The sequence below is a fragment of the Diabrotica virgifera genome, chromosome 9, assembly GCF_917563875.1.
Source record: "Diabrotica virgifera virgifera chromosome 9, PGI_DIABVI_V3a".
Classification (NCBI taxonomy): Eukaryota; Metazoa; Arthropoda; class Insecta; order Coleoptera; family Chrysomelidae; genus Diabrotica; species Diabrotica virgifera.
The window spans coordinates 2,425,259-2,446,345 of NC_065451.1; the positions used below are offsets into that span (position 1 = coordinate 2,425,259).

The following is a 21,087-nucleotide window of genomic DNA, read 5'->3' on the forward strand; positions in this document are numbered from 1 at the left end:
TGGGAATTTCATGGACAGCAAGGATCACGACCAAGGAAATTCTAGGAAGAATGAAGAAGGAACCAAAGATTGTGTTTACTATCAAACGCATAAAATCGCAGTCTATGGGACATGTTATGAGAAATCAGCACTGTTACTCCCTGGTGCAGACCATATTGCAAGGTAACGTTAAAGGTAAGCGAGGACCCGGTAGAAGAAGAATGTCATGGTTATGACTGCCAATATGATTTCCAACATCCGAAACGGATAGGAACCAGAAGAAGAAGAACCTCTTGTGCTGTATAGTAAATTGGACCATTGGCTGTTGAGTGTCTACCGATAATCAAGAATAGACAAAAATTCGTGAAATACCTAAACCATTATAGCATCAATTCTAGCAACACCTCACTTGATTTCAATGTTACTATCGATTTAATAATTTTTCAGAAATAATTTTAGACCAATACCTTTCTAAGTACTTTCTACTTTCTATTAAGGGGATGGGTACCTATTTTCGGCTGCAATGCTATTCAAATGGGGATTCATTTTTTTCGAATCCTGAGAAAACTAATAACTATTTTTGAAAAATTTAAACGCAGAATGAAAGATTACGTTATTAGCGAGGGCCGAAAGTCCCTGATAACTTCTATAATGTTTATTTTAATAAGTTACAGGGGTGAAAGACTAAGAGAAAATTTAGTGTTATTTTTAATTTCAAATATCTCATTCAAAATAAACTTTTTATTTATTATAAGGGACTTTCGGCCCTCGGTAATAATTTAGTATTTCATTCTGCGTTTAAATTTTTCCATTTATTGGTTTTTTCAGGATTCGAAAAAAATGAACACAATGGTAATATTTTCTAGGGATGGGAAAAACCTACCGGTTTAAACCTAAAACCGTTTTTTTTACTTCGCAATAACCGGTTTTACCGGTTGTTTTTTTTGTCCCGGTTATAACCGGTTTTTTCTTTTTAAAGTAAAAACCGGTTATTAGGTTTTTACGGTGATTAGGATTAGGTTAGGTATTATTTCGGATCCCAATCATAATTATTATTCTCAAGTAATTATTCCAAACAAAACCATAATTCAAATTTTATTTTATTTTATACAAACTGAAAGTGTAATCTCAAATCAGCCAGAAACAATTATTAAGTTTTATTATAATATTTCCTTGAAAAGGTATTTGTAATCATAATATTTACATAAGAAGTGATCTGGTTGAATTAGAAGCAAACATCATCTATTTTTTCACACTTAACTCTTGACATTGAAAGTGGGTGAATGACTTTTTCTGATTTCCAAAAATAATGCTCTGACTACGAATATCGAATTACTGATTACGAATACGAATCTCCAAGAATTTCGCTACGTTTTCAAAACGATACACTCATACAGGAAGTATTAAATGAGTTAAAATGTACCTACTCTACAAATATACAAACGTGTTAAAAGTAATACATGTTCTTTCGATCGTACTAATTTTGATCATATTGACATCGAGTCGAATGGAGTATCGCAAACTAAAGTGTATTGTAAATGTAACTTTGTAACCTATTGGATTAAAAAAAACCGAAAACCGGTTTTTCCAAAAACCGTTTTTTTTTGGCCGGTTATAACCGCCAGGTTAAACCGTAAGCAAAAAAAAAACGGTATAACCGAAAACCGGTGTTTTGTCAAAAACCGCCATCCCTAATATTTTCCAAATCTATCTTTGTCTTACAACGCACTCAGTCGAATAGAATATTATCAGCATATTGTCAGTCAGACAGTGACAATCAGTGACAATTTTAAATATTTGACATGGCATCGGGAATATTTTGAGTTGTTGATTAAATAATATTGATTATTGATATGTGGTGTATTTGATAAATAATTGATTTAAGACGGGAACTTAATAAAATGTTATTTATTGTGTATTATTTGTGGAAGATCCAAGCAGAGAATACATCAGGATAATATATTCTGTGATCCAAGTATTTTGTTGTTAAAGATGTTCAAAATTGTAAGCGTTCCATAGTAACAATATATTATTAAGAAAAACACTTTAACACTTTTCCTCTTTTCTCGATTGAGTATTAGTATTTGTTGTACATATAAATTATTACAATCACTGAATACATAGTTAGTGAAAAAATGATCACATTTATTAACTGAATTAATATTTTCCAATTATACAAATAACAGTTATCCAAGAACATTCAAAAGCCATCTCTTTAAGTTAATGATGACTGATGACATTTTCAAGTAGAATGACATTCTAGTAATGTTTACATATCCATACCAGTGTGAATTTTACTACAGGTAATTTGCTGTGTAAAGACAAAAAAAGTAGGGATAGCCGTAAAATATTTGCGAATTATGTACCGATGGCCTTAAGTATATTTCCTAAACGACTTCTCATTTGTTCCAGGTTTGGTTCAAGAACCGACGAGCAAAATGCCGACAACAACTCCAACAACAACAACAGAAAGAATCCAACAGAACGACGCCTACGCCAGCTAAATCAAAACCCAGTAAAGTGTCTCCAGTTACAGCTTCAGTACCCACCACAACCGTAGCGCCCCCTCCCAACATCCCCACACCAACAACATCAGTGTCTCCTCCAGTGGTTAATATTAAGAAAGAGTCCCCTCAAGTTCAACCTTATAAAAATAATGGTAATTTGACACCTTTAGGCAGCAATACGTCGAGTGTTATAACAACACCTTCCCCTCCGATTACTCCTGGTAGCAATCCTGGTAGTAACCCTTCAGTGAACGCAGCATACCACGAAGGTTACAACTCCTTTAACTGGCATTCCAATGGTCATAACTCCTCCCCCCACCACTACTACAGCCAAAGCTACAACCCCGCTTACTACACCCAGATGGACTACTTTAACCAGCAGAACTCCCAGAACCAGATGCAGATGGGGAACCATATGGGTGGTACCTACCAAATGGGCAACTACCCTGGTATGTCCATGTCCGCGTCCCACCATCAGAACTTCAGCCCCAGGCATCCGACGGACTGCAGTTTGGATTACATGAACCAGATGGTTTAGTCAAAGTACAAACGTATTTTTCTATGTTAGGACAATCGGTATATCGTTTAAGTGCATATCAGAGAGTGTATATAAATATTAATAAATATAGTACAAGCTGTAGAGATAAAGATGAGCGATTTTTAGGATTAATTGGTGAATTTCTAGAACCAGCACAACGTGATGAAGGGCAATTCCTGGAGTAACCTCCAAGTGCGTGCAACTCCAAATTGCTTCTTCGTTATCCAGCCTCAAAAGTCCACCCTCATTTCCAACCACGTCTATCCTGCGCCGCTCTCATCCAGTTTTTATTTAGCTTTCTTAAATCGTCAGTCCATCTTGTAGGCGGTCGACCGACGCTTCTCTTGTCTTCTCTTGGCCTCCATTCTAATAACCTCTTTGTCCATCGCCCAAATGTCATTCTGGCTATGTGTCCTGCCCATCTCCACTTCAACCTGGCTATCCTTTCGATGACGTCAGTCACCTTTGTTCTTCTCCTGATTTCTTCGTTTCTGATTTTGTCTCGCAGAGTTATTCCTAACATTGACCACTTCATTCTTCTCTGCGTGACTCTTAGTTTGGTAGCCGAGGCTCTAGTTAAGGTAAGTGTTTCTGATCCGTACGTCAAGACTGGGAGGACGCACTGATCAAATACCTTTCTCTTTAGGTAGTGGGCAACAGTTCATGAGTCTGGTTATCCCTGCCAATCCTAATTTCATGTCCCAGGTATTTATATCTATCTACGAGTTCTATTTCTTTCCCACCAATACTGATGTTCTGGTTGGGTACCAAATATGTCATTATTTTTGTTTTCGAGATGTTTATATTTAAACCTACATTTTCTGTAGCCATAACAACGAGCTCCTGTACCATATCTCTTGCCATACCTAAATCCTCAGCTACTATGACATATCATCAACGAAACGTAAGTTGTTTAGGTATTCTCCATCTATTTTTATTCCCTTTGTCATCCAATCCAAATTCTTGAAAGCATGTTCTAAGACCGTATTAAAAAGTTTAGGTGACATTGGGTCTCCTTGTCTAACCCTCCGCTCTATTTTTATGCGATTACTATTAGTATGTAATTTGACGGTGGTTGTTGCCTGTAAGTATATTTTGTATAATAATTTTGTATACCTATAATCTAGCCTGCATTCTTTAAGCGCCTGTAATATGTTGCTAAGCTCAACTGTGTCAAAGGCTTTGTGAAAATCGATTAAAACCAGAACTAGAGGTTTATTGTATTCCACTACTTTCTCTATTGCTGGTTATAATTTATTTATGATACTTTTAAGGTGTAAAAAACGGTTTTTTTAATTTGACTTGGAGGTTACTAGTCATTGCACTTCATAATGCTGTGCAAGTTTTAAAAATTCACTAATTAATGTCCAAAATTGCTAATTTTTGTCTGTATATCTTGGACTAATATGCGGGCCTAAAGTTCTGCAGTGTACAATAAGAAAGAAATCGAATCTTTGTATATATTATTTTATTTAGCTTTGTCTCTAAAAGGGTTTAACTAATAATAAAAAACATTCAAAAACATTGCGATTATTTTAACTCGAAACCGAAAACTTTTAGTAAAGATTGTTTCTTAATGCCTGACAGCTCGCGCAGCTAAATGTAATAAGTTAGTAAATGCTGTTTAAGGCGGTTGCAAATAGGAGACTATTATGATCTTGGTTAGTGTTTAAGGGTTTATTAAGATAGGCAAAATGCTCTCACTCCCAGAATTAAATTTTTCTCATTTTTTTGTGTTCTATGTGATATAATACCTTTTTTAGATGAACTGCAACTAAGTAATTTAAAAATTTCAAAATATTTACACGCATAGCTGAGGGTTTTAAAAAACTTATCTATTTTTTATAGACTCGTAGTTTGACTGTACATAACCTAAAAACAATTTTTTTTTGAAAAAAGCGTGTACTTATCTTTTTTCTTTTTTTGTCAGGTATGTCTCTTATCTGTACTTATATTTTATTAAAAAATATATTTATGTTTTTTTTTCAGATTTTTCCGTAAGGTTCAGATTTTTTTAAAAACCTGAAAAACTAGTTTTTAGGAGTTTTTGAGGTTTCTCCCAGTTTTTAGATTTAAAAATAGATCTAATCAAGGTTTCTTTATAGGTTATACTATGTAACTTAAGGTAGCTGATTTAGAAAAAAACAGTTTTTCAGGTTTTTGAACGTGGCGCACGGAAAATCTGAAAAAAAAACGGAAATAATTTTTTTGATAAAATACACAAAATACATCAAAATAGACCTGTAGCTATCTCCAAAAAAATTATACGCTTTTTTCAAAATAAAAATTAATTTTTAGATTATGTATACTCAAACTACAAAAATAGACAAGTTTTGTAAAAGCCTCAATTATGCGTGCGAATTTTTTGAAATTTTTAAATAATAAAAAATGACGTTTTTAGAGTGGGGGAAGGAGAAATTCTGGAACATTTCATATTTATGAGACACTTACTGTTTAGCTTTACTATCAAATTTAAGAAATGTCTCGAAAATTTTAAAGATTTAAGATCTACAGTTAGATAATGCAAAAATTCTTGCCATTAAAGATTTTGATGTTATTTTCCCCCTACATTTTATTTAGAATTAGTAGAACAAAAATAATTCACTGATATGTAACATAACATTTTATAAATAGGGCACCTTGTATATTTAGATTCGTCTCATAATCCCTGTTCTTACAATATGAAGTTTTACACTACTATAATATAGAGATAGAGTATTTAATGAGTTATAACAATTTTTATTTCGATATCACTATGAAATAAGCACCCTGTAGATATATGAAGAAGGAATATTCGTTGTACAGCTGGTTCCTAAAAAAACTGATACGACTCTTAGTAAGATTTGATCATTTTGAGCAGTGTATGATTGGTCTGACATTATATTATATTTATTATGACAGACAAATAATAAAATAAACAAACAAACAGCCATTTTTTTGAGGTTGAAGTTATCTGACCAATTTTAAGATTTGGCAGTAACAGTAACAGTATGTAAATAATAAGTATTTATCCTTCAAAATATAATAAATTAAATATAATTAAACTCATATTCATTATATCACACCTCATCAAAAGCTTTTTATAAGAACATAGTCAGCGATTTTGATATGGCTTAGAGTCAGACTACATCAAGATCGCCTATAAATCGTGCTGGTAATTGCCTTGCAGCGAGACCAAAAACAAAAAGAAGATGAAGAAAAAAGTACACTGCTCAATTTTCTACAAAATACGCTTTAAGAGTCGTATCAGTTTTCTTTGGAACCAGCTGTACATAATAAGGTATAAATATGTTCTAGTTTTCAAATTAGGTTTAACATAAATCATTGACGAATATTCTTATAAAGGGTGAACTACAAAAGAAAATTACGATTTTCTCATGAATGTAACAAATAATGTGATATTAAAGAAATAAGTCTAAAGTAGATGTTCAAAATTTTCACCTCCAACGTATCGTGCGAAATGAATCCAGATAATATGTCCTCCTACAAGCTGTAAGGAAAATTATTTGGAAAGCGAAATTCATAAAGAAGAAAAACATCAGTAACTGGTTCAAAACAATATGGAGCTTTTCCGCGCTTCTGCCGAAAAAATAAATATCGCCATGGTGATCGCTAACATACCAAAATAAAAATGGGCATAACTTGTTACATACCCTACATAGTGTACATAGTAGTGTCAACCTCCATATTGCAAAAAACATAAATTATTAGTGGAATCAGGGTGTCCGATTCAAAAAAAATGTTTGATTAACACGAAGTTATTTCCACGTCTGGAGAATGTCATTGCCTACATATATTTTCTAAATAACTTTTTTGGATATTCTGCACTTTAATAAAATTAACGTTAAATTTTGCACTAAAAACTCACCCTGTATATTTACAGAATGTTAAAAAAAATCAGAAGGTCACTGGGATTGCATGACTGAGAGTTCTTCAATTGGTGATTGGTTGTCTCATCGATGAATTATATTCGGTAAATGCCAAAAATACATATTTTTGGTTCTAAGTCATTTTGAAGATTTATTCTTTGAACTTGCTATGTATTTCATTTTTTATTTAATGAATTGTCTTAGCTTTCAGCTGATTGTGAATCTATTGAGTTTTAGCTCTAAATATGTTCAATTTTTAAATTTAAATTTAAACTGGTTAAACCCTTTTAGAGTCAAATTGTTTGAAAATCCAAGAGATATCTACTTTTTGTTGTAAGGTTTACTTAGAATGTGGCAATAAACATGAAATTATTATCAAGATGAACTGCAGCATCTGCAGATTTTGGTAAACAAATCAAAAAAGTATTATTTTTATATTCAATAATAAAAAATGCACGGATCATTACCGAAATATTTTAATATTAATGAGTTTTTAACGAAAAAATAACATTAGATAACAAATATGTGATTTATAGTAATATTAGGAAATATTATTTTCTAAGAAATTGTGTTTTCGCATGTCTTATTTTCTGCCTGATTATTACGTGGATCCTCTTGTATTCTTTTCTATCTTTATTCCTGGCTCTTTTTTTGATCCACGAGTCTTACAATTTCTTCGGTATTCTTTAATATATCTTCCATTTCCATTGCCTAGTCCACTGATATCTCAACTTCTCAAAATTGGCAGAGAAGATGAAAACTCTCCGAGAAATCCGGAAAAATCTTAAAATAGATATTTTCCGCAATTTTCTCGAAAACTACAATAGCTAATGGAAAAATAATTAAGCCATCGTGTTTATTGGGCGATTTTACATAAAAATAGATGTTTGAATATTAAAAAATAGATAACTGTGGTAATAATTATATAGGGTGTCCCAAAAGTAGCGGCACGGTTCCGGGTTCCTATTTAAGATTTTAAAGTCCCCCCCCCCTCCAGGGTGTGGAAGGAGTTCGTGTTTGGTGTCATTCGATAGATTTTTGAAAAATATTAAAAACGTATTTTTCAGTTTTTTGATCCGATGGACAAGTTTTTGGGACACCCTATATAATTATTACTATATTTATCTATTTTTTAATATTTAAACATCTATTTTTATGTAAAATTATCCAAAAAACACGATGGCTTAATTATTTTTCTGCTAGCTATTGTAGTTTTCGAGAAAATTGCGGAAAATCTATTTTACGATTTTTCCGGATTACCGGCATTTTCTCGCAAAACTAATTTCAGATTCGGATTCCTGAGGGTCGCAAAAATGCATGCAAAAGGATTTCGTCTTCTCTGCCAATTTTGAGCAGTTAAGAATATTCCAGTGGACTATGCCCTCCTGTTTTCTCCAGTAGGTAGGTACTTTACCGTTTGGTTGATGTCAACTTTATTTATTTTGAAGTATTATTACTAAAGATGGCAGCACACATAACAAAGCTTTTTGTCTTCGACCGTTGATTCATATATTATATTGGATTATACCCCTATAATATTTCAATCAACGCTTCTACATTAAAAACATGAATAATGAAAGATAGTTAAATTATTTTGAACATAGATAAACCAAAATATGTTGCAGGTGGAAGATAAAAAAAACACTTTTTGGTACTAGTGCCTGGCTATTTGCCTAGGAAATATTAAGAAGTTATGTTGGTTGGTCTATTTTAAAACAAAATCTGTATGCTTATAATGGACTTGTCTTCTACTCTTTTATTATGTGTCTGAGTATACTGAAGTATGGTAATAAATAAATCATTGTTCAGTTTTGAATTATCATAGGAAATAGATAAAAGATTAGTAAATACCTAACAATTCTAGTGATTTTGATTTAAAACAAAACTCTTTGTGGATTAGGTAAAATGACTAAATAAGCAATTAACAAAAAAATTGATATTTTTGTTGACCAAACTAAAAGATTCTCTTGGATTTTTCAATTTTTTATTTCGTCCATTGTCATATACATAAATTAAGTCGGTTACCTAGTTGTATTTTGTCAAATTAGCATCTGAATACAAGTAAAACAGATTAGAATTTTTATTATTTTGACAAATAAAAAAGAAATACTTATTTTTCTGTGATTTTCATTTTATTTTGTGTAGTTTATTTTACCCTTACATCTTACATCGCCTGTTTTTCTTACAAATTAATATTAGGTGCTACCATCCCAGTGAAAGCGTATTTCTATTACATATATGGATATTACAAATCTACATAAACCTTCTAAATACGCATGCCCGAAAAAAAAAAATTAATCTTAAAATTATTATTAACTGCTCTAATTTTATACTGAATTCAATATTTAGGGCATAGGCGCAAAATGTCGCCTGTCAAAATGTTCAATATAATTTACTATGAGGTATTATTACTATCAGGTATTTTGATAACGACGTCCGAGATGAAAGTCGAACGGAGCACACTAGTTCGCTCCCAAGGTCAAAAAACCCTCTTAATTACATACTAGTTCGCTCCGAAAACCATAACCTAGTTCGCTCCCATGGTTAAGCGGATTAAGTATTTATCTTTTAAGTTCTAGGAAAATTAATATCGGAAAAATTGGTACTTTGACTTTTGTATTTTATATAGAAATAATATTTTTATAAAATATTGGTTGTTACATATTTATATAAATACATAATATGAGACAGTGCAATTAGATTATTTAGATTTAGCTCAATAAATGACCGTTTTAAAGTGCAATTTTATTCGTTACGACGGATTTGCTGGAAAATCTGGATTCAGGTTCTACTTACCCTCCACTTCAAAGTTGTACTTGTGCCGTTGGTTGCTTTTACTTGAGGGGTGAAAGCCACCCCTTCTCATGGGTGAGAAAACGTACATTTGAAATAAGTCCAAAAATGGATAAATTGACTAATTCTAAGGAATTTTTATTCTAGAGAGTTTTTTAACTGAGTTAATAATTTTCGAGTTATTTGCGAGTAAAAATTTTCGGGCGTTTTTTCTCAAATAACTGAAAAAAAAGTATTTTGTTGAAAAAAGAATATGCTTAGCAAAAATACAGCTTGTTTAATTTCGCTGTGTATCAACTTCAATGGTTTTTCACACAAATCGTCCATTGCCTTCCGCTTAACACCATTACTGAATTTTTGCCGGTTTAACCCTGTTTTTAATAAACTTTCATGGGTGTGGTTATCAATATATTCAACTATACTGTTACAAATATATAAAGTTTTAACAAATGCTTTGCAACTTCTTTCTACACACTGCCAACGTTATTAGCAAGTATTTTATGGAAGTTATACTTGTAATTGTCAATAAATGACATAGACTTGCCCTTTTCGCTTAACATTTCACTAATTTCAGATTTCTCTATCATGAACTAAAGACATTCAAACCGTATGTAACTAAAGTATTAAGTTGAGATTTGCACCACCCCTGTATCTTATCATAAAATTTCAGGTGACTACTAATTACCAATCTTTTCAAAAGAGTATATACCTTGCAATTTCTTATAGGAAAAAACCCAATCAAATTTTGAACAAGGGAATATGAGCTCTAACATCATACTACTTTAGAGATACATATATGGTTATAATTTTAATATAATTTTAAGTAAGAAGTAGTTTTATATTTAGGTAAATACAAAGTTTCAGAAATATTTATTAAACATTGTATTAATAAAAATATCAAAGTACCTGCTTTATGAAAAAAACATTGTCTATATGATACGCTGACCCGGCTATTCATTATTATTCATTATGTACCCAGTGAAGGCATTTTTAAACTATCTTTTCTAAGAAATATATGGCCGGAGCGAATTTACCTATGCCTCTTTTCTATAGGGTATTAAAATCTGACCGCCGGAGCGAACTAGTATATGCCCAAGTCGAAACGTAAATAAAATTATTTTTTAAGTTAAATTGTGGCTTATTTCCCAGTTAGAATAGTAAATTACATAAATTCCACAAAAAATAGCTTCAGAACTGTGTTAAATATTCAATGGGTTTTAAATGTATTCATTTTTTTCGAATCCTGAGAAAACTAATAAGTATTTTTAAAACATTTAAACTCAGATTGGAATATTACGTTATTACCGAGGGCCGAAAGTCTCTGAAAAGTCCTATAATGTTTATTTTATTAAGTTACAGGGGCAAAAAGAATGGAAAATTTAGTGTGACTTATTTCAAATATCTCATTCAAAAGAAAATTTTTGGTTATTTTAAGGGACTTTCGGCCCTCGGTAATAATGCAATTCCGCGTTTAAATTATTTAAAAATACTCAATAGTTTTCTCAGGATTAGAAAAAAAATAATACATTTAAAACACATTGAACATTTTGACAGACGACATTTTGCGCCTATGCCCTTAAGTATTAAAACAACATTTAGAAATAAAAACTATAAATTCTCCAACTATTTTATTCATGCAAAAACTAGTTCGAGTCCATCTTGCTGCGCGAATGCATTGCAGACAATAAATGTCAGTAATGTCAGATTTGACAGTTTCGTTCGTAGATTGACAAGTTTCAATTTTTTGACAAATTTCTTGACGGCAAGAAACTTGATAGAATAGCCTTGAAAAGAATAGATATTTCTTCCCCTTCTTCCTCATGTATCCCACTCCTCCCATCTTATTATTGTGTGATGGCAAATACACAAATGCTCATAAATTTTTTAGTTAAGAGTTTCTAAAAAGCAAATTTTGATAGAATTAAGGAAACACAAGCAAAAAGATAAGACAAATACATGGATTAGAGACAAAACGTACGGTATAATGTCAGAAGGGGAATAGCAAAATTTGTAAAAGATGGAAGATAGAATAAACTAGTCATAAGTTAGACCCTTGCGAAAACAGAAAGGGCAAAGAGGACTGCAAATACGATTGACGGTCGACCTCTAAAAATAGAAGAAATTAAGGAAAACTTATGTCCAACAGTGGGAGAGTGAAACTGATATAAATAATTTTTTTGACAGCAAAAGTAGATAAAAAAGTAGATGGCAAAAGCTGGAAGTAAAATCACAAAGCCTGCTACATGGAGGTTCAACTTGGTTCAACTTAACTTTTTCGTATAATAAATAAGTAGGTACTATTCTTTTTATCAGAAAATTATGTTCACAACATTTGCAAAACAGGCGATGTAAAAATAATAGGATAAGTTTTTCAGTTGGTGTTGGTTAGTTTAGTTATTTAACTGTATTTTCCGAAGCGAGGCAGAGTAGAATAATTCAAAATAAAGGGACATAAGAGATTGAGAAAAAACATACTCCAAATAAAGATCAATCATCTTTGAACAATGTGAAATTAACAGTAATTGCTCCGATAACGTATATGAAGGTTACAGGCAAAGAATGTGCTATATCAATTTTTTTAGAAGATGAGTTTCTGGTCCCCTCTGTTAGCCAGAGATCTCGACTATCATTCTATAAATTAATCACCGCTATGAACGTGTTCAGTCAGGAATAGTACATCCCTTCACGATTTTTGCTCTTTAAGGAACTGCTTGGATTGTCATGAAATTTGCCATACGCATAGCTTACATGTCAAAAAAAAGTGATATTGTGCCGATGTGTGCTTTTGCCCTGGGGGTGACTTTCACCCCCTCTTGGGGATGAAAAAATATAAGTCCAGAAATGGATAAACTAGCTAATTTTAAGTAACTTTTGCTCTTTAGAGCTTTTTCGCCAAGTCAACACTTTTCGAGTTATTTGTGAGTGAATATGTTCATTTTTCAACAAAATAACTACATTCTTAGACGGTTTTTCGCAAATAACTCAAAAAGTAAGTATATTGTCGAAAAAAAACGTTGTTAGCAAAAATATAGCCTGTAAAAAAGTAAAAAAAATGGTGTCCGTGTTAGGTCTCCGGACCTCGTAAAACCAGACTTATAGTCAATGAAAAATAGATTCATATTCACCAAATTTCAAATAGAATACTTCGAAGTGAAATATCCAAAAAATTTAGCACATTTTGGGGAAAATCCATTATAACTTTTTTAAAGCGTTTAAAAAAGCTTTATTTCTGTTTTTATAAAAAGTTTTTATCATTAAATTTAAGAAAGTTACGCTCAAAATAAAGTTGGTCCCTTTTGTTTTGGCAAAAAAAAATCGGGAAGACCACCCCCTAATTAGCAACTTAAATGAAATTAATCGTTACCGTTTCACAAATTATTTTAGTTATGTTCTGCTTATATGATCTGTAAGTTTCATCGATTCAAAGTGCTTATTTTTGAAAAAATTTGGTTTTAAAGTAAAATTTTTAAAAATTTTAATTTTGAAAAACATGCCTTTTTTCCAAAATAACTTAAAAATTGTTAGAGATACCAAAAATCTCGAAAAACAAAAAAGTCGGCATTGCTTTTCTGAATATCATGTATTTTTTTGTTTTTCAGTTTTTCAGACAAAAATTGGTTAAGATTTGGTGTTTCTAAAGGACATCGCACACATCTTATGGAAAATATAATGTCACTCAAATTCAATAAAACTTATACGAATAGATTCGTTTTAAAGTAACGGTCAAATCTTATCATTGCGCCAACTCTTAATTACGTATAATTACGGCGCAAATTGCAATTAGAGTTTATCGAAATCACATTTTTTGAGTCAGTAAAGTGTCAGTTACCACCACTATTGCTCTGGGTGCTATTCAAAAGAGCTTAAAACCCCCGCTGGGCCTAGTGAAACTAATCCGCTGATTTATGGAGTACCGACAATTTGGGTGTTTGAAAATATTTTTTCTCTCTCTAACTTATGCACGTACCCATTTGATTTCAGATTTATTTATATCAATTTCTGCTCTTATTATTGAAAATATAGAGTTGGCGCAATGATAAGATTTGACCGTTAATTTAAAACGAATCTATTCGTATAAATTTTATTGAATTTGAGTGACATTATATTTTCCATAAGATGTGTGCGATGTCCTTTGCATACATTCGTGATCAGTGACTCGTTCAACCCCTTTTAACTATAGCCCTTTCAAAAATAAGGACTTTGAACCGATGAAACTTATAGATTTATAAACAATACATACACGAGTCACGGAACTTGTGAAGTCGTAACGATTAAGTTCATTTGAGATAGTAATTAGGGGGCGATTTTCCCGATTTTTTTAGCAAAAAAAAGGTACTAACATAATTTTGAGCGTAACTTGTTTACTTTTGATGCTACAAATTTTTTTTTTTATAAAACAAAAATGAAGCTTTTTTTAAACACCTTAAATAAGTTGTAATAAGTTTTCCCCGAAATGTGCTTCATTTTTGGGTATTTCACGTTAAAGTATTCCATTTGGAATTTGACGAATATGAACCTATTTTTAATTAGCTATAACTATGCTTCTACTAAGTATACAGACGTGATATAAGAAATCATGTATATTATACATGTGTGTATATTATACACCATTTTTTTTTAATTTTTTACAGGTTATATTTTTGCTAAAAATGTTTTTTCGACAAAATACTTACTATTTGAGTTATTTGCAAAAAACCTTCTAAAAGAGTGGTTATTTTGTTGAAAAAATGAACATATTAACTGGCAAATAACTCGAAAAATACAGACTTAGTGAAAAAACTATAGAACGAAAGTTACTTAGAATTAGTCCGTTAATCCATTTCCGGACATACTTTGGACGAATATTTTTTCACCCTTAAGAGGGGGTGAAAATCACCCCAGGGCAAAAGCACATATCGGCACAATATCACTTTTTTTCTTTGACTTGTTAGCTATGTGTATGCCAAATTTCATGTCAATCCAAGCGGTTCTTTAAAATTTAGAGGTTTTGCAATATTTTACCGTTAAAGAACGTACTAGAATAACAACATATTATTTTAATTTCTCTAGTCAGGCTACGAAGGTGGCCCTGGCGAAAAAAGTGCTGTCATGTTGTGTACACGTAGGCTGATGCGATCGCTGTAATTCCAGAAAATTTAATAAATAAACGAGTTTTCGTCAGTGCATAAATAATTACAAGCACCAGAGAGTCTTAACTTTTAAAACCATTTTTCTCGAAACTTATTATTTTGACGTAGCACCTTCTTTGTCTGTAGGTACCCTTCATAATATTATGTACTATGCCAGCGAGAGCATGGAGAGGTGTTTACCTTTACAAAAATTCCTCAATATGTTCATCGCAGTAGTACTTCTACAAGGACGTGGATGGTGACCTGGAATGTTTGTGTTTGTGAGTCTTATACGGTTCTGAACTCAACATCCATATAATTTTTACGATTTCAAATACAACAAATGTTCATTTATAAATGAACAAGTCTTATTTACATTAATCCTATTAAGATTTGTACCTCAGTATTTACAAACTACTATAAAATGGGTAGATAAAATAGATAACACGCTCCTTTGACTTAAACCAGAGTGTTATCAAAGGTAAGAAATTGACAAAATAAAAATAATAGTGGGGAAATTTGACGATGGTGGAAAATGTGGACAAGAAGATTTGTGTGGAAAGAATACAGCTTTTGCGAAAAAAAAACAGAAATACTTTTAAAGTACAGCCTAAGCAGCAATTAAAAGATAATAACGTTATGCCGGTATATTTATAATCATTAAAATGATTTAAGCTCTAAATGAAACTGGACTGAATGTGACACATTATATCTTCCAAATACTATTTGAAGCATAGTATCGATCTCGATAATACTGTCAAAACAAATATAAGTATACCAAAAATTCGTTACGCAACATTTTTTGGTAATTAAAAAAGTGTGTTTTGTTTTTTATACATTTGAAATATCTGTTTTTTAATAAACAAAACTTTCGACAAATTTGCAGCTGTTGTAACAATCCTATTTTGCAAAATCGAATCATTAACAAATTATAAAATGCATATTTCTTTGTACAAGGCATTATTGCATTTAGAGACAGGGAGATTACACATTTTTCAGACTTTGTTATAGAAAACTTTCAAGTTTATTGTTCTCATTACATATTATGTCAGTTTTCGCTTATTATCCTTCTTACTATATCTTCTTTTTGCTCTTTGTACACGTCTACATGTTTTATTAATATTCTTCTATTAATGCTTGTTTTAATGTTGATGGCAGTGCTTCCAGCGTTTTATTTTGTTGCACCTTGTCAAAAGTCATCTGAAGTCAATTGAGCAAATTTATAATTTAGATTTATATCCCAACACCATTGTGTCAGTATTTGGACACCGGACATGTCTTTTTTTTGTTCTCACGTCGTCCTCTCTTCTAAATCAACAATCTGTCATCCACTGTTGCATTCATTGTTTTTTTACTATGTATTGTAGTCCTCATCTATGGCGTAGCTCGACCTTGTAGACTTTACAAGATCGAGCAAGAGTCTTTCTATTGTCAACTCACGTAGCTATTGTTTATTTAATATTGAACTGAATTTTTCATCACAAAAATCACACATTCTATTGGTTAATACAAAGTTATTTCCAAGCTTTTATTTTATTGATTAAATTTAACCTGAATATTAAAAAAAACTGCGGGATATTCCACAATCACTCCTGTAAGTTTCCCAGCGATGTGAAATATTGTGTATTTAATAATGTAATACAAAAAAAAAAACGATTGAACACCGACTGAAATATTTATCAAACCAATATCTACTAAACTACCACCCCTAAAAATTATAAATCATAAATATAAAATTATACGTTATATATAATTTATCTCTTTTTAACACAAAAAACACGCATTTCCATTATGTACAGCTATCACATTCTAAATTTATAAATGTGGTTAAAATTGTTTGCAATTTTATCGTTTGTTTTGTATCTGTTCGAAATGTAAACATCATTTTTGAATTGTAAATAAATATATTATATCGTATTGTTATATTTTTATCGAAACCCCAAATCTGCTTTGTTTATAGAGTAAAGCTCGATTTATATGAATTTATTATATTAGCAATTTATATTCACGAGAATAATAATTGATATTAACGGTGGCAGTAAAACATTTTTAGTGAAAAGTTTTACTTTTCACTAGTGAGAGTGAAAAAACAAAAGACAAAACATGATCAATTCCACATAAACATACAAAAAGACTTAAATTAATTACTATTCACGTTACCAATTACGGAAATCAGATTAGCGCTAACATGAAATTACCAACATTTCAAAAAATGCTACTGACTGCGCCAATTACGAAAATCGAGCCAAAGATGGCCTTTAAAAAAATTGGAAAAATTCGAAATTGGAAAAATTTCGATATATGGTAACAACTACAAAACTAAAAAGCTCTCAAATTAATTAATATTTGGTCATATATTAGATTATTAGATAATCCAGTCCTCGTTAGCACCGTTTTTGACACGTTAAACCGTTTGCACTACAATAAACGAATTTGGAACATTTTTACTTTTGCTTTGCATGTTTCACAATTCTTCAAGAGCTTTCAACGGTTATACAAACAGGAAATAATCATCATCATCAAAGCTTTTCATTCCTTATTAGACCAGGGTAATAAGCTAGAAATAGACCATGTTCGGGACACTCAAAGATCCAGATAGCTGACCACTTTTTTAGTTATTGTATACCTATAGGATGAAACCCTACCTGTTTCCTAACTAGAGTTCGCGTCCGTTTTTTAATTATTAACAATTTAGTGCAAAAATCGCGATTTTTTCGAATTTTTGCACCCCATACAAAATTTAATTTTTTAGAACATTAAAAAACCTTCAAAATGTCGATTTTTTAAAGTTAAAAAGTTAATTTGTTGCTACGCAAACTGCAAAATAAGTGAAAATCGTTATTTGTTAATAACTATTACAAAAACTACCTTAGAACTTTAGTGTTTCACCCAAAGTTGGGTATTGGGGTACTTAACAAACCCTCAAAATTTGAGACCGATCCATTAATTAGTTTAAGAGTCATTCTAATTGTTTATCCCAGAGACCTTTATCTTGCAATAACATAAGACAAAAAATAATGAAGATAAGGAGGGCAATTCTGAGTATGCCAAATGAAAGTAGAAAACTGATGCTATCAAAATATACTAAAACACGATAAAAAGATTATCTAATATAGTCAAAAATCCTAATGCCAAATTTGTGAAATTTTGTAGTTTAAAAACATTTAGAATACCTTTAAAAATGTCTGTAGAAAAAGTCATTTTACATATTAGAAAAGCTGGTATTTTACACGAATTTCTAAAAATTTAGTTTAATTGGTGACTAGTCGTGGTAAGTGAAGGGGGAGCTGGGAGCCGACAAATTCACGAGTTCAAAAACTATAAAAAGCAACTTAAAACTACTATTATTTTCTATATCTCGGGATCTACTGAATATATTTTGATCGTTCTTTTTTTAATTGGTATGTAATTTTTCTGAACATTACAAATATGCAATTTGTCTAGACATTTATTAATTAATAAACAGTCTAATTTGTTTAAACAATTTTTGAAAAAATTATTTTTTCCCAAAAATCCATGATTTTAATCATACTATCCCTATTAATCATAAAAAAAGTTGCTTGATTTAAGGGGAAAGATACCTGGCTACGATTTACTGGGAGCCACCTATGATAAACATTACGGCGTCGCAACCTACATTCGCTGCAATATAGAAAATGGTTTCCTACTTTCTGCTTCCAATGAAAATAATATACATGAAGTAGTCACCAAGATTGGAGATATTACCGTAGTTAACATATACAAACATCCAGCCACTACATGGAACCCAGAAGTGCTAAAGACCCATCCACATCCTACTGTATACATCGGCGATTTCAACAGCCACCACGAAATGTGGAAGTACACCACGAATGATGAAAATGGGGAGGCACTAGTAGAATGGTCCGAAGAGCAAAACACATATCTAGTTTTTGATGCCAAAGACAGAGGAACATTTAAATCAGCTGCATGGAGAAAAGAATATAACCCAGACCTATGTTTTGTCTCAAAAGATACCAATGACAGACCACTAACAACTGCGAGAAGTGTCCTTGCAGACTTCCCACATACTCAACATCGTCCGGTGCTTATCACCATCGGAATATCAATTCCAATAATTAGATCATATCCTCGACCCAGGTGGAATCTTAGAAAAGCAAACTGGAAGAAGTTCTCTGAACAACTAGACCGGACCTTGAGCTGGGTCCCTCCAACCAGCAAACATTATCAGAGGTTTGTGGGCGCAGTAATAAGCACTGCCAAGAAAACCATCCCTAGGGGGTATCGCAAAGAATATGTGCCTGGATGGACTGAAACATGTGAAGACTTATACACGAAGTTTCTCGAAAGTGGTGACCGAGAAATAGCCGATGAGCTTTTACACAACATCGATACAGCTAGACGCCAAAAATGGATAAAGACTGTCGAAAACCTTGACTTCAAAAAATCAAGCCGGCAGGCATGGTCCTTGTTGCGGAAAATTGGAGGAGCTAACCAGCTGGAATCCAGAGAGTCTAAAATGTCTCCTAACAAGGTTGCCTCCCATATAGTATCTCTATCCAGAGCTCCACGAGATCGAACACATACTACCAACGTGAAAAGAGACTTAAGGGCATTAAAACAAATGAACAGAACGAACTCCGAATATTCAGCAAGAATACTTATTTCTGAAATCACACATGCGCTGAAAGAAATGAAATCAGGTAAAGCACCTGGATTTGATGGTATCCATCCAGAGTTCTTGATACACAGTGGTGCATACACGAAACAGTGGCTTGCAATGTTCTTTAATGATATACTTCAGTCAGGTAACATTCCTTTCTCACTTAAGCGAACAAAGATAATTGCAATTCCGAAACCGGGCAAATCAAACGATAAGCCAGAAAACTACCGCCCCATAGCTCTACTCAGCATGGTATATAAACTATTAGAAAAGCTTCTCCTCAACAGAATTAGTCACAGGATACTAGAAAATGTCCCCATTGAACAAGCTGGCTTCGCCCTCATCGAAGCTGTACGGACCAAGTGCTGTCATTAACAACTTTTATAGAAGCTAGTTTTCAAAAGAAACAAAAGACAGCAACAGTATTTATAGATCTAACAGCAGCATATGATACTGTTTGGAGACAGGGATTAATATATAAACTGGCCCGCATTATCCCCTGCAGAAAGATAATTAACCTCATTGACAACATGCTGACCAACAGAGCCTTCCAGGTTATAATGGGAAAGGAGACGAGTAGACAGATGAAACTTAACAATGGTCTTCCACAGGGTTCTGTCCTTCCCCATTTACTTTTCAGCCTCTATATTGCTGACATGCCTGACACCGAATCTCGGAAGTTTGGATATGCTGACGACTGGACCCTTGCAACAAGCCACCAATCTTTAGAAACTACAGAAATCACTCTCACGAATGACTTATCCATCCTCAGCGAATACCTTAAGAAATGGAGACTACAGCCAAGTACTACAAAAACTGAAGTATCAGCTTTTCATCTAAACAACAAGTTGGCAAACAGAGAATTGCGAGTGTATTTTAATAACAAGCTGTTAAAAACACAATAAATACCCGAAATACCTTGGGGTTACTCTAGACAGAACGCTCACATTCAGAGAACACCTGACGAAAACAGCAGCAAAATTGAAAACACGCAACAATATAATACAGAAACTCTGCGGCACTACATGGGGGTCCACAGCATCAACATTAAGATCCTCTGCTCTTGGCCTGATATATCCGGTGGCAGAATACTGTGCTCCAGTGTGGCTAAATAGCAGGCATACCCACCTGGTCGACACCCAACTAAACCGTACTATGCGTATGATAACAGGCACAATTAAGCCCACTCCTACAATGTGGCTACCTACCCTTAGTAATATAGCACCACCCAACCTACGCCGCGAACATGCATTGGTTAAAGAATATAACAAAATAATGGACAGTCGCCAGCTTCTAGTCCACAACGACATCCCCGATATTCTTGGAAACCGTCTCCGATCCAGGTTACCCCCTCTACAATCTGCTCAAGCGCTGCAGCAATCCAACTTTGACTTAAATACCCGATGGAGAGAAGATTGGGAAAGTAGGACAGATCCACATTACCATAGTCTACCGGACATCATAGGGAAACCTGGCGAATTTGAACGTCCCCGTAAGATTTGGGCAGCCCTTAATCGAATTCGAACAAACTGTGGAAGATGCGCCGACTCCCTCCACAGATGGGGTAAACTCCCCTCGTCTTCTTGTGACTGCGGCGCTGCAAGACAGACGATCAGTCACATTGTTCAGGACTGCCCACGCAGAGCATACA

The 21,087-nt window shown here is 32.8% G+C and overlaps 1 protein-coding gene across 1 annotated transcript in view; it reads left to right on the forward strand.

Annotated features, from left to right (window-relative positions):
- LOC114326595 (homeotic protein ocelliless-like) overlaps positions 1-16,599 on the forward strand; it is a 383,708-nt gene extending 367,109 nt beyond the window's left edge. The window contains exon 4 of the mRNA XM_050662878.1: positions 2,392-16,599. Coding sequence (XP_050518835.1) covers positions 2,392-3,024 — 633 coding nt within the window. The 3' untranslated portion in view covers positions 3,025-16,599. The remainder of the gene's footprint in view (positions 1-2,391) is intronic.
- The last annotated feature ends 4,488 nt before the right edge of the window (positions 16,600-21,087 follow it).